At 45.1% G+C, this 13782-nt stretch overlaps 1 protein-coding gene across 6 annotated transcripts in view; it reads right to left on the reverse strand.

Moving 5' to 3' along the window:
• Positions 1 to 13782, reverse strand: part of Ryr (Ryanodine receptor) — a 405814-nt gene that overhangs the window by 118138 nt on the left and 273894 nt on the right. For all 6 annotated transcript variants that reach the window (XM_077672818.1, XM_077672817.1, XM_077672813.1 and 3 more), the window contains exons 58-65: positions 10560 to 10800; positions 7579 to 7742; positions 6931 to 7151; positions 3456 to 3546; positions 2499 to 2639; positions 1715 to 1878; positions 530 to 608; positions 145 to 234 (exon numbers count right to left, since the gene is read on the reverse strand). In XM_077672818.1, coding sequence (XP_077528944.1) covers positions 145 to 234; positions 530 to 608; positions 1715 to 1878; positions 2499 to 2639; positions 3456 to 3546; positions 6931 to 7151; positions 7579 to 7742; positions 10560 to 10800 — 1191 coding nt within the window. The remainder of the gene's footprint in view (positions 1 to 144; positions 235 to 529; positions 609 to 1714; positions 1879 to 2498; positions 2640 to 3455; positions 3547 to 6930; positions 7152 to 7578; positions 7743 to 10559; positions 10801 to 13782) is intronic.

Consider the following 13782-nt stretch of genomic DNA (forward strand, 5'->3'; position numbering starts at 1 on the left):
AAAAAAAACCCAAAGGCCCATATTTTCTCTATCTCTAACCAAAGAGTTTTAGTGTCGGCGTCATCTTCACAATTGTCATAACAATCAATATCATCCCTACATTAATACCGGGAGAGTTCAGCTAAAATAACAAATGTCACTTACGTAGTCTGTCAACAGGTTGTATGGCTTCACCCTCGGGTGTGTCTTCGCCTCGTCATTCCATCGTTCCCCATACTGCCATCCTCGTTCCAACTGCAAGTTAAAAAAAAAGTTGACTCTGCGCTCTAGACGTCAGGTGTCTTAGAATAAATGACAGGTATTCTGCTATACCTATAACAAAGTAAAACCATAAAAATCTCCTACCAATGAACAACTAGCAACTCACTGTAGCTTCTTTTCGCTTCTTAAACCGGGGAGAGTGCAGGAAAAGATGAAAAACACAGAGAGCTGCCAAACGTCATAACGTCATTACTCTTTATTTATGCTTGTCATTTAGAGATCTCAACAAGTACCTTATGGTACCGAAAACAGAAACGGCAATGATTACCTTGCGCATCGCCCAGGCATCGTGGAAATGTTCCGAGAAGCGTTGCACGATGTTATTTAGGTCTTGATTCAGTTGGATTCTGTTGGACAGAGAAATGCAGCATCCTAAGTACACAGAAAAACAAAGTAAGGGCGACTAATACGCCAGAGATCCCATTCCATTTTCTTTCAAGCCCACGCACTCTTGCCTATGCGTTTAGTCTGGCACTTTCCAAACTTTGGTGTTTCTTCGCTTTCCTGTTTTTCGTTTCGTGCCCTTTTTTTGGGGGGGGGGGGGGGCACTGCTTCCCAAACCACTCCGTATTTTCTTTCTTTCAACAGAAACTTATTGCTAACGAAGAAACCGCAATGTTTCCTCGTGTAATTATTGTGAATGCGTTGTCGTTCTAAATAGCTACTTCCTGCGTCTAGCTGTCATTAGCTATTCCCGAACATCTAGTTACGTACAAAAATTCATTTTGAATAAAATGATAGATTTCTAACCAAACAGTGTGCTTTACTTCACTGCAACAGTATAGGCCGAGTCAGGCTCAGACCATAACACGTCTTCCTGTCAGTTGTTGGGCAAAGTACTGAGTAGCAATAGCACAAGAAACATCACAAAAAACTCATACTGTGGCAGCGGGTTTAGAAGGTTTTCGTGTCATTCGAGGCTACGGCCCATTTCTAATGATTACGAAAGGCTCAAGCAATATTCTCTTAGGCGCACCTTGATCTTATAATAATTCCCTCAACCCATGGAATCAAACTACTATTACTCCACTGCAGCACACCTTGAAAATTACGTATAGCGCCGGACGGCGGTTCTGTACATTTATTTTTTCAGGGTAATAACATGCGGTGTCACTATTGCTATATTTTAATGCAGCAATTTTCACAAATGTTACTTTCATAAATGTTCTACATTATGCCGCAGTAACCTATCATTGCCAGGAAACTGAAGTTTAACAATGTTGCATTTTTAGCATACGCGTTCTGATGACAGCCGGCTTCATTTTGGTGGGAGAAAAAAACGTTCACCCAAAGGGTACTCGGTTCTACATTTCTGAGTATTTTAACAGTCAAAATCAGTTGTTACTTATAGTGATAGGTCAGAAAATTAGTCGAAATGTGCACTGACAATACACGTTCAATTTGGTTGCAAAGTTGTTGTACTCTCTAAAAAAATCACGGGTCTTGCTCGCACCCCATCGTGTTCACGGGTTCCGGCACGTATGGTCCGGAGGCACCGGTTGTGTGCTTGCACAAGTCCTCTTCGTGACCCTCGGTGAGGGAATAGTCTGGTGGCAGAGCACAAGCTATGGCCGTCAAGCACGGGAGAGCCTTGCTAAACAGGTCCGGGTCGTACTCCTGCATAGTGGGAAGAACACAGTTATGTCTTACGAGAATAACTGCATAGATGTCTGCTCTTCAGAACATCATTTATGTGCGTAAAAACTAATTTACTTTATAACTTTGCACTTGGTATCACTTCCAGTATGAGAGACCCGCAATGCAAATTAAAAAAAACACAGAAAAGTTAATTTATGCGCTCCAATTCTCAATAACGACGCCTACAAGAACAAACTAAAGATGATGTTTAAAGGGTTTTGAATATTGGTACCCCCTTCCCATTACTTCCTCCGTCTAGGCATTCCACTCGTATTTGGCCGTCGCATTTCGCGTGTTTCCGTTGCCAACCCATAGGAAAGTGCAGGTTATAGTAACAAAAGCAATTAATGCAGCCAAACCCTGGTAGCTGCAGTTTGTTCCACAATGAAGTCGAAGTAGTTGTCCTGTTGAGGTATTTCATCCTCAATACGCACTTCACAGCTGGTACAAAATGAATGAATACAAACAAGCCCTTCCCTTGTTTGTGACCCGAACAAGGTTATTGATGTAAGCGTCTAGATCAGACGCTACTAGGACAATGTACTGCATGCTTCCCTGAAGACATTGTGACCGCAGCAAGCGCTGATAGGGCGACCCACCATTTTTGAGAGGGAGTCGAAGATGTTTGTAAACAGCAGCATTGTGAGCCGACGCTCCTCTTCGGACGCCGTCCCATAGGCTCCCTGTCCACCGCTGGCGCTGTAGTAGCTCTTGCAGCGATCGTAGTGCAGGGTCAATAGCTGCACCGGAACAGAAGGTGGTAAAACTGTGCATTCATTTCTATGCGCATGAATAAGACTGATCCGCAAAGCATTTCCAGCACACACATCGCTCCTACTACTAGGGAAGCCATCACCTCGCAGAAAAGATGTACGGAAACTGCCTTCTAAAACCACTCTGTTCTCTTGAAAAATTATTTTTGCATTAAAACTACGACACGCCATCTTAGAGTGTCGATACAGTCTTAGCGTGTCGATCTTAGTGTGTCGATACGAACACTTTGATACGGTCTGTTACTTGCAACGTCACAACCAATAGAGCTTCACAGCCGTTCCCGTTATGAACGCATGATCCAGTGGCAGCATGCTCGACAAAGCAGCGGCGTGGCTTTTTCAGCTATAATAAACAGATTTGGAGCATGCCACGTCATTACCAGCTGAGCAGCGTTCTGGGCAAAACGATGTGCTCAGCTAGGGTAATGGCTCTCATGATGAAGGACAGCTACTAGCTACGGTTAACGATCCGTTTCTACGAAGCATGCATCAGACTGCGGGTCAGAGTTCCCGCTACGTGATCTCGCACGTTTCACTCATACAGAGACGTCTAAGCAGACTACTTATTGCGGAGTTCACAGCCTGTGAATAGTTGGTATGCTTTAAGAAAAACTACATTTGTGAGATTTGTGAAACGGCCGCACTCGCTGAAATCTTTATTTTGTTTGGCGACTTATTTTCTGGGCAACGTTTCGTATACCGGTACAATCTTTTGGAGGAGACCATATTACTAAGGAAGCCCGCTAATGGAACATGGGACGCCCACGACCCAAGGGTACTTACCCTAAGTGCGACGGCAGTGTACTCAGTGATGACTGAGACGTCCACGGTAAGCTTTCGCAGCAGCCGGAGGAGCATGCTCGGTTGCATTTCCCTGCATTACGGAAAAACTATGTAGTTCTCGCTGAAAATTTACCCTACGCTACCGCACATGAAATACAGTGAAACCTCGTTAAACCGTACCTGACAATGAGGCGAAGAAAGTACGTACTAACCGAAACTGCTGGTTATCCGAATGTATTAGGTTAAAAGAAAACTGAGTCGGGGATTTGGCATAACTACGTATAACTAAACTACAGCTCTACAGGTACGGTTTAACGAGAATCCACCTGTATTTGGACTATTCGCAAAAGCGGTCAAATCTTACTGTCGCTTTTATTTGTTGTGTTTGTAAAGCACCATATTGCCACCTAGACATTGACACAGGAATGCTTTTCAATGGTATTTAGTTGCGGTTGACCCTACAAAGAAGCATTGTAATCCATGCAAGGAAGGAAGAAAGGAATACGTTTTTTAATCCATCGGGATCAGGTATTGCGATGGAGGAGGCCCACAGGGCCGCCGCGACCGCCAGGGCCCGGGAGGTGGTCAGGACTTGGCCTGACGCCTGACTCCCCCAAGTCACCCAACATCTGCTCCCAATGGTGACGGGAGGGAATGGGGGGTACGGGTCTGCGGGGCATTCGCAGAGGGAATGGTAGTGAGTGTCGAGTACCCCGCAGGCTGGAGAGGTAGGGTCAGTAAACAGGGGTGAATGACTGCAGATACAACCTTTCATTGAATTAATATATTTTATTACCCCGCCATCGGTGCAAAAAGAGCGCTGAAATTCAATAGATTAAATTACCTGACTCGTGCTTATTCCTTCTGGTGCTAAAAATGTTTAAAAGGTGGCATTCCGTAGGACACACTCCTTTTCATACCTCGTACCGATTCATGGTCGTATTGTGTTTCCGGGCCAGAAAAACAAACGAATTCACGTTGTTAAAACTTTCGTTATTCTGTCTTGCGAAGGCTTTGTGATCATTAACAAACAATACAGGTTACACATAAAGAGACTGCAAAATGGTAGCCGGCTTTCTTAAGATCCTATAATTGAGATTATTTTTAATATGACATCCATATCATGTCACGATGTCAGTCCGGTAGGAAAGAATGGAATGGCCAATGGAGTGGTCAAACCAATGGAGTGATCAAATAACCAGTCTAACTCTTGTATAAATGAGGCAACGTAGGCGCCGAAGGTTCTTGGAACCTACAAACATAGGACCTCCATACCTTCGTGTACTCTATGGAATACTTGCTTCCCCGAAGAAGACTTATGAAGAAATATTTGTTCCGTTAAATGTTTTATTCCTGCTGAAAAATTCTTGCGTAGTTCGGTGATTATTAGTTTTGGTAATGTCCACCATATCATTATAAAATTATACAAATTCTAGCCACAACCAGAAAATTTCCTTCTGAAGGGGTTGCACAACAGCGAAGTATACAGTGTTTGAGACAAAAAAAAAGGTATTCATAGCTCCCTATTTTCATTCCCTAGCTACGCTGTTGAAGTAATGAAAAGTAGAATTCAGGAACAACGTTGATATGTACAGCAAAGTGGGTGCAGCTGAGTTGTACTTGAAGGCTATTTATTGCGGTGTGCGTGTTCAGCCACGTGTTAATCCTGACATAACTCTTTAGGTACGTAAGCATCCCAGAAAGTGGATAACAATAGTAAATGCTTTTCTGGTTACTTCTAAGATGTGTGTTTGCATCATCTGCACAGAACCAGAGGAAAAGAAGTCTTGGTTGTTGACTTCCCCAGTACACCCCTCACCTATACGACCAGGAGGAAGTCACCTGCTAGAATCTCCCTTGTCTCTTCCTGTTTTCATTATTAAATTAAACCGGACATATAAAAACTGAAGTGCCTAAAAATTGTAGGGACGCAGCCCCTGCATGCGCCCTCGTATGGTGATTACAGTGCAGCGAGCGTGCGTCGAACACCGATAGTGACGTCAGTGCGTCATGTGCTTGTGCGTGCATGTGCGATAAACAGTTAGCGGACAAGGAACACGTGTGGTGCGTACCAAGCCCGGAACATGCGCACAACGGCCCCGTCTGGTATAACGACTGCTCTCACGGGTGCGGTAAGGGGGAGTTGGACGGAACACCTCGGCGGCAGCAGAAAAAGGATGGGCACAGCAAGGGGCAGACAACCGGACCGACGACTATTGGCCAGCTCGGACTAACCAGCACATGTGGTGGGCGCACACGGAGCAGCGTGGTACCAGGAGTCGAACGTTGTCGTGAGTGTAGAGCGACGCTTTGTATTATTTTTCTGCACAATCGGTGCAGTATGTTCTTTCAGTGTCGCATTGTTTACATGACCGTATGTGTTACAAGGTGTTGTTTCTACTCATATCATTTTTGTTTTGCCGTCCCGGAATAAACCGGTGATTTCTGTTTCTTTCGTGTCGGCGTCACTTCGTCGGGTGGGATCAGGGTCGCGCACCCTTCGCACATCTAGGAGGTTCCTTCAAAATAAACATTTCAACTTGAAATACAAATTATCACTGTCTGGAATAAAATCCTACTTACTGCGACAACGTAACCAGGGGAATGAGCGGTGCACCATCAAAAAGCTTAACTTTTCTATAGCTTTTCTGAAGCTCGCTTGAACCACTTCAACTTCTAGTTCCCTCTATAGGGAACAACCCATTTCACTCAACTAATTTATGTGTATCTGCGTAATGTGTAGTGTGTTTGTGTGAGCGTGCATGAGTGCACGTGAATGTGCGCACGTGTGTGTGTATTTCTGTGTTTTTTTTAAACGTGCATGTTTGTGCCTTACATCCTAAATGGGAATGAGGCGCTCATTGGATGCGCATACAAAGAAAAGGTAAGGCTCAGAAATTCCAAAGAAGACAACGTGGTTCATTTTTGTAGGAATTTCAGAACTTCAAAATACAATAAAACAAAAAAAAACGGAAAAATCGATGCAAATGGTACAAAACGCCGAGTCTCGAACAACGACGCAACGTTAAAAGCCCGCATGATTATATATGAACCATTCGTCTGAACCATAAATTTGGGAACCGACTCCGACTCATTTCTGACCCACAAGCAGTGCCGATAAGATCTCACCAATAAATTCAGGTTACTGTTGCGGTATTATGTATTACGAGCCTAGCCTTCGGTGAGTACCATCCGTATTTAAATTACCTAGTAGCCAGAAACAAAATCGTTATAAAAGGTCAGACACACTCGTCGCACATTTAAAATATTCTTTGAGCCTCACTGAACTTTTGGATTAGGTATCCTCAAACCTTGTTCAAGCACTGTTCGCAAGGCCATCCGGCAATCTTGTTTCACATCTATCCTTACGGCCCTTCGTGCCCCACGGTCGGCTTGAGCTTGTCCACAGACTACACAAGACTAGGTGGTAGCAATTGTTCAAGGTGCACAAAACGCGAGCCGTTCAACACGTTACCTTGTTAGGGCGACGAGAAAGTCCGAGACCTTCTCCCGCTGTCCCTTGGTGAGAATCTTGACCTTGGACAGGCGGTAGACGGTGTGCAGCGTGGCGTCTAGCAGGCTCGCGTAGTTCTCGGCGTTGGTAAAGTACGCGTAATACTGGATCAACATCGGAAGGACGGAGTTGCCGATGTACCGGTTCAACGCCAGCGCCATATCGCTCTCCACGCTGTCCGCCTGGGAAATAGCCAGCGGATAGGAAAGGGTTAGCTTAAAGTTAGATATGTTGTATCTAACCATAAAGTTACTAGTACTGTTGCTCACCCAGCTTTACTACTCAACTCACTTTTTCCGCCTTCTTTGTTACAGAGACCCGATGGGAAGCATGCAGTAGCAAAGAGAAAAGTGTGAAGGTGATATACACCGAACAAAATAAAAGCCATTGGCTCATTAAGATCCCGGGCCCAACACTAGTGATTCTAGAGATATCTAACGTTTCTGATAATCAAATTACTGGTGTAGAAGGCCGCAAACAAATATAATAGCTCCGCTAGGAGTTTGCCGGGAATGTGCTGTAGCCCTATTCGACGCCACTTCAGAAGTAAGCAAAAGTGGTATCTTTCTTGATGTAACTTCCCGTACGTGATTTGCGGCTGTCACTTACCCTGTCAAGCATTGTGGCTGCCCTGAGGTCGGGCAAGAAGCCGTCTTCCAGAAGGCGGAAAAATGTCTCTTGCGTCTCCAGCCCGTAAACCCGCTCAAGAAACATGACGATAGACTGTTTGTGGTTGGGCTGCAATCCTGCAGGCAGGTCGCTCTTATTTTGACCTGCATGATAATGGGAATTAAAAAAAGAAAATTATTAAAAACTGTGAAACAGCAAAAGATATACATCTTTTGTATGCATCAAAAGAAACTTTTTTGTAAACACAACGCGAGTTGCAGTTCGTTCAACATTGCTCTTCCAGTTACATTTTGCAACAATAAAGACATTTTTTATAGTTTATTCATGCACACAGACCTTTCGATAAAATATTCTTTGAGTTTGACAGTTTCCCAATTATTCTTTATCGCAGTAGTAATTGCCCTATATCTAGAAACAATTGGAACAAATGTGAAACACACCTGTTTGCATGCGGTTCTTCTTCGAGGAGTTTCCTTACGTACCTTCTGTGGCGCCATACACGGAAAAATAGCTAGCAGTTCTTAGGCATTTTTTTCCTCCCAAAAGCATTACTGAATGAGGATAAACACGTAAGTGGTTGGGATGTTTTTTCAATTGGGATTTTTTTACGTTTCGCAATATATAACCACCCACCCTCCTGTATCGTAATCAGCAATACCGGACGCCGAATATCCGAAAATCGACCGCAATTGCAAAATTGGAGATGATACCCTGCTGTTTCAGTTTATCGCCACCCACTTCCGTGGTTGTGGTACTCACGACTCGACACCGAGTAGATCGGCATTGTAGACGCAACCACATTTAGAGGCACACTAAAGGCTGAATGGAATTTTGTTTTAACTGAAGGATCATACGTTCCGTAGCTGTTTAGGCTTTTGTTCGAGCACCAACAATGCGTAATTTGCTGAGAAATAAGTAAACATAGAACGTGTTCCTCGCACCCGGTTCCCCTTCATTTTTTCCGTGACGTAGCCATTGCCCCACAAAATAGAACTGAAACCCCGGTGCGGTCTAGCAAATAAACGCTGACATCGGAAGCTTTAATGTTTCCAAGCCATGGCCGACTACAGCAACGTTTCTCTGCCTGAGGAGGCTGACTTCGCCTTTTATGATTTTTCCCCGACGGAATGAGAAACGTGTTTAGTTGTTCGAGGCTCTACTCCGATGTCGCAGACCCCATCCAGCCGGCTGCGAGCATGGAGGGTTGCGGCAAAGCTTCGTTTGAAGCAATAAGCACCGTTCCGAACATCAAACGCGGCGTTATGGGCTCCCGGCTGGCGCCGTTCAGGACGCGCCTTCCCTTCACCACGTCTGGACAACGCCTAGGCATTGGTCTGGGGCTAGCAGCAATCTCGTATCTTGTCTCGCGAGGCGCGAACCTAGCGTGAAATAAACACTCTTCTCAGTAGCTGTGTTTAGTCATCGTCGTTGCCCGCGCTGCCCCTGGCACAAACATAACTGAGCAGAACGACGCAAGCTTTACTGGTTATCAACGGCGGCTCGAGGCGAACGATAAAGCACAGTGGGGGATCGCTAAGCTAACCACTTGAAGTAAGTTCATTTCACGGGTGATTATTTTCGAACCGTAGCGCTTTACCCACGCCAACGTTTTAAATAACGTTACTCCTTCTCTCACTCCTCGTTATCCGCGCGGAGAACGGGAGATTAGGTCAGACGGATCGCTTAACCACCTGCAGTGCATCTTGTTCCTCTTGCTGCTTCTAAAAAAGGGACTATAGCTACCTCATGACGGGTATGTTATTTGCAGAAGCCCGTGTGCTCACCGTCGTGGGTTACTGACTCCGCTAATTGGGCGTCAATGGTTTTCGAAAACGCAACTGAAAGATTGATGGCTGACTCAATAGTGAGGGAAGCAGCCTGCCTCGCAGTGTATAAAACCTGTAGTCCATTTTTTTATATACAATTAGCCCATGGCTAGCTTTGGCTTACGTACATTTCACGTGCTCAACCACTTAGGAACTGTTTCTTTCACGAAACCATCTATAAATGCTCCTTCAATGAGCTCTCGCCGTTCACCACTTTTGTGATGTCAAAAACTGTAGTACCTCAACGCGTACAAAGCGTCGTCCCCTGTTTTCACCTTTGTGGCGTTTTCTGTCTTATTAAACAACTGCTATTTGCGAGAATGGTGTAATAATATTCTCGGCACCGTAATCTGTCGGTACAGGCCAACTTTCTTTTATGCTTGAGTATCGGTTTAATGGGACACTGAAGGCAATTGTCAACTTTGGTTCAGAATAAAGTTTAACTAACCCGTTGCCCTGTCAGCGTTTATTCGGCGGAAAAAGATTCCTTAACTGCGGAACAATTACCCATTGAAAAGCTCGCTCCTCTCTCCCATTCCCCTGCACTATTGCATGACGTTTCTCGTGACGAGCACAGCGACCAGGAGTGAATGAGATAACGGTATGGTCGAGCAGAAAAACTAAAACCTACCACGTGAAGCACCTCGGCCGCGGCCGCTACGCCGAACCTGCAATATGTCCTATACCTACAATAACAATTGCCACTGCCAACGGCCCTGCGGCTGTGCAGCTTGCGAATGTGGTGGCGGCTTAAATTATACATGTAAATTTATAGTTGTCTATGACTTATGAAAGGTAATGGGTGAAGAAATATTTTCCGTAGTGTAAAGAAAAGGTTTACGTGTTTCTTGGAGAGCTTGTGTGCGCGCTTCTGGTCCTGCTGTTCGCCACATGACTCTTGTAACATCCGGTCAGCCGCTGTCTACGTCAGCTCTGCGGGGCGACTGGTGAGTTCATGGTTTGTTTATTTACGCAATTATTTTAAAGGTAGTGGCCCCAAGACTGGTATAATCATCTTCTGGGAACGCCAATCTATCTATTTAGACTAACTTCGGTTTTTTCTTCAGTGCACCTTTAAAATCACAACCAGCTTGGAGAATTGGCGCTTAAAAAACAGTCATAGGCCCCACGCACTGGTATCCCCCTTGCGCGGCTGCTGGAGGGTGAAGCGTAGGCTGAGTGCCCCCAGGAGGTCGTCGAGGGGCACGAGGGAGCGCAGGATGGCCCGGGCGCGGATGCTCTCGTTCTTGCCCTGCGCGATGGTGGCCGCCTCCGGAGCGCACCGCCCCAGCAGGTCCACCAGGGTGCAGTAGAAGTTCAGGATGGCCGCGCCCATGTCGATGTCGTCCTCGCCGAGCTCCTCTGTCAGGGTGCCCTGGTAGACGTTGTCGTCGATGTCGGGGAGGGTTGCCACAGGAATGAGGGAAAAAAATCAAGCGTGAGGATAGAAAAGCTCGACTAACCGCGGTCGTATGCCTATAAATTCTGATGACATTGTTCGCGATGACAAACCAGACGGGGGATAGAAATATCCGAGATTAATTCGAGTGTTCGCCAGCGTTCTTCCAGCGTATTTCTCTCCTTTGTCCTCTCTTTCAACGTTAGCAATGCCTTCAGTATCGTGTAAAGAAGTAGCCAAATTTTCCGGCCTAATTAAATATAAATCCTATGGGTTACGAAAGGCGCAAGTACCAAACCCTGTCTATTGGATGGTAAGAGCGAATGCTGAAAGTGCGTCCTTGCTTCGGTGAAAGTGCGCCTAATCTATCGTAAATATTGAAGACCCACATCGGAAACGAAGAACGAACCCATGCGACGATTTTTCCCGCACTACGTAAACGCGTTTACGAACGAAATAAATGTACACCGACAGCTGGTTTATGAGAAAAAAGTATACCCCTTTTTCATCATCGATGCGTGTATTGTCTCATGTAAAATTGTTCCTGTTTCGTGACCTTTAAGTGACCGTTGTGCGTAATGGAATCCCGGTTTCACGCATGCGCCCTGTGTACGGAGATCTTATCAGAGCCTTTTCGTCGACCAAACGGTCTGTGGGGAAATGCTTTAGTTTTTTGAAAGACCAGCATCGGTCCCACAAAGAAAGCTTTGGCTTTTAAAAAATGTCCATTGCGTAGCTACTTTCAATGGGCGGTGAAAAAGAGCTTCACAGCTTGCCACTATTCTCTCAAGCCTGCAAAAAAAGACGCAATAATTAATAGCACTACTCAAACGACTAATATGATGAACGTAACTTACGCTCACGTAGGATACAACTGAATGCAATTTTATTCCGATGTATTCTGCACCCCCTTCAGAATGAAAATAAGGATGCAAGAGAAATTGATGAAACCTAATTATTGGCGGCAAGGCTATGGTACACCTCTCCCTTATTTTTCACAAAACGCGGGAAAAATTCATAACAAAATATCGCTCATACCTAATATAGGACACGTACACTGGTGAAATGAAAAATCAGTCGCCAATATTCGAACTGCAGCTTCAGGACTTCCGGCACTGATGTTGACAGCAAGTTACGCACTGGTAACGCTTGCACCATTCCTCGAAGTTAATGCCTTAGCCAATTGTGAATCTCAACCTGGTGTAATAGGTACAACGACTCTAGAACTAAACGTTTCTGTAACAATAAAATACCTTGATGCTTTTGATGTGTAGCCTGAAATTTAAATATTACGCTTCTTTTCACTTTATTACTCCCGTAAACCCGCAATTCCTTTCAAAAATAACAACTCACTTCTGTACTAAAATCATTTGTATGACAATGAAACAGTGTCTAGTCAAACCAAGAACTGCATCTCAGGTGCGATTTTGGATGAGTTAAATACAAGATATTTATCTATTTGGGGTTTAAATCTGCCTCCATGAAAGAATAGTAACTTGCTAAATATTGGCCTTTATTGCATTTGGTGTTTTGTTTCGTTCCAAACATCTCAGGAAGATATCAAACCAAACGTGGGTCTTGGTAAATTCTACGAGCACCCAGAGAAAGCAGGCGACCCTCAGTTGGCTAAATCTCAGTATGCTGAGGGTGGTCTGGGCCCGGTAATTGCTGGGAAACGTTTTTAGCCTAAAAAGCACCCGCGAATGTCCTTTCGTCTACCCATATAAGTAGTCGCTTTAATAAAATACTTCTTTTAGCATAATTATAACGTAACCGCTTACAAACAGCCGTAGTCAACACACTCTAGATTCTCTAGAAAAAAATCCCAGCTTCGTACTGACATAGTACATGAGTACATGGTTGACTGAAGTTGATCGTTTAGAATACCTGTTTTTTTTTCGTTATTTAAGTCAGCGGTTGGCTAGCCGAAAAGAAAATTCAACGGTCTTGTGTAATCGCAAAACTAGACCGTTGAAACCTGAATACAATGTGCGAAAAAAAAAAGCAGTTTGGAGAAGTAGTAAGTGAGAGTGAGAGCGCCTGCGTGAATCACAACTCAAGGAATAACTGTGTGCGCAGGAGCATCTACGTGACGTCACTGCTTCCCTGATTAATCATACATGCGGAATGTCTGAGGGTATGTTTTTAAAGTGAAGCTTCCCCAGTGGCACCGATGGGGTTCTGTAAAATAAAAGATAATGCACATCTCCTTAGATTAGTTGGTTGCCCGAAGTGCTGTGATAAGGTCTCTGGACACAGGGCGTGTGCGTGAAACCGGGATTTCATTGTGCCAAAACTACCCCTTGAAGATGGCAAAAAGGACCGGTTCTAGCTAAAACAATACACGTGGAACACGTAGAAGGTGTGCAATATCCCGCCGCGGTGGCTCAGTGGCTATGGCGTCCAGCTGCTGAGCCCAAGGACGCGGGTTCGATTCCCGGCTGCGGCGGCCGCTTTTCTGATGGAGGCGGTAAGCGAAAACCCCCGCGTTTTCGAGATTTAGGCGCACGTTAAAGATCCCCAGGTGGTCAAAATTAATCCGGAGCCCTACACTACGGCGCACCTCATCGCGTGTGTAGCGTCGGCGCGTTAGACCCCACAATCAATCAGGTGTGCAATAGTACACTAATCTGATAAACCACATGTCTGTATACATTTAAATCCTTCGTAGATGCGTTTATGTAGTGGGCGAAAAATCGTCGTATGCGTTCCATCATCGTTGGCGATTCGGATCTGTGAAGGTTTGATGACCGATTTGACGCACTATCAGTGGAGGTTGCACGCGCTTTTAGCTTTTGCGCTTTCCTTACCTTTTTTAAGGAAGCAATGTTAAATTTTATTAACCGTGCCGCGTGTTCTTTTCGCTATGAGAGAACCACAAGGGCGAAGTTCGCCCAATGCTAAGAAGATGAAAAGCGCCCCCCCAAACAGCACCTTCTGTTTGCCGTTTAGCCGCAT

The sequence above is a fragment of the Haemaphysalis longicornis genome, unplaced genomic scaffold (genome assembly GCF_048455015.1).
Source record: "Haemaphysalis longicornis isolate Haplotype H1 unplaced genomic scaffold, Haemaphysalis longicornis Haplotype H1 scaffold_6, whole genome shotgun sequence".
NCBI classification, from domain to species: Eukaryota; Metazoa; Arthropoda; class Arachnida; order Ixodida; family Ixodidae; genus Haemaphysalis; species Haemaphysalis longicornis.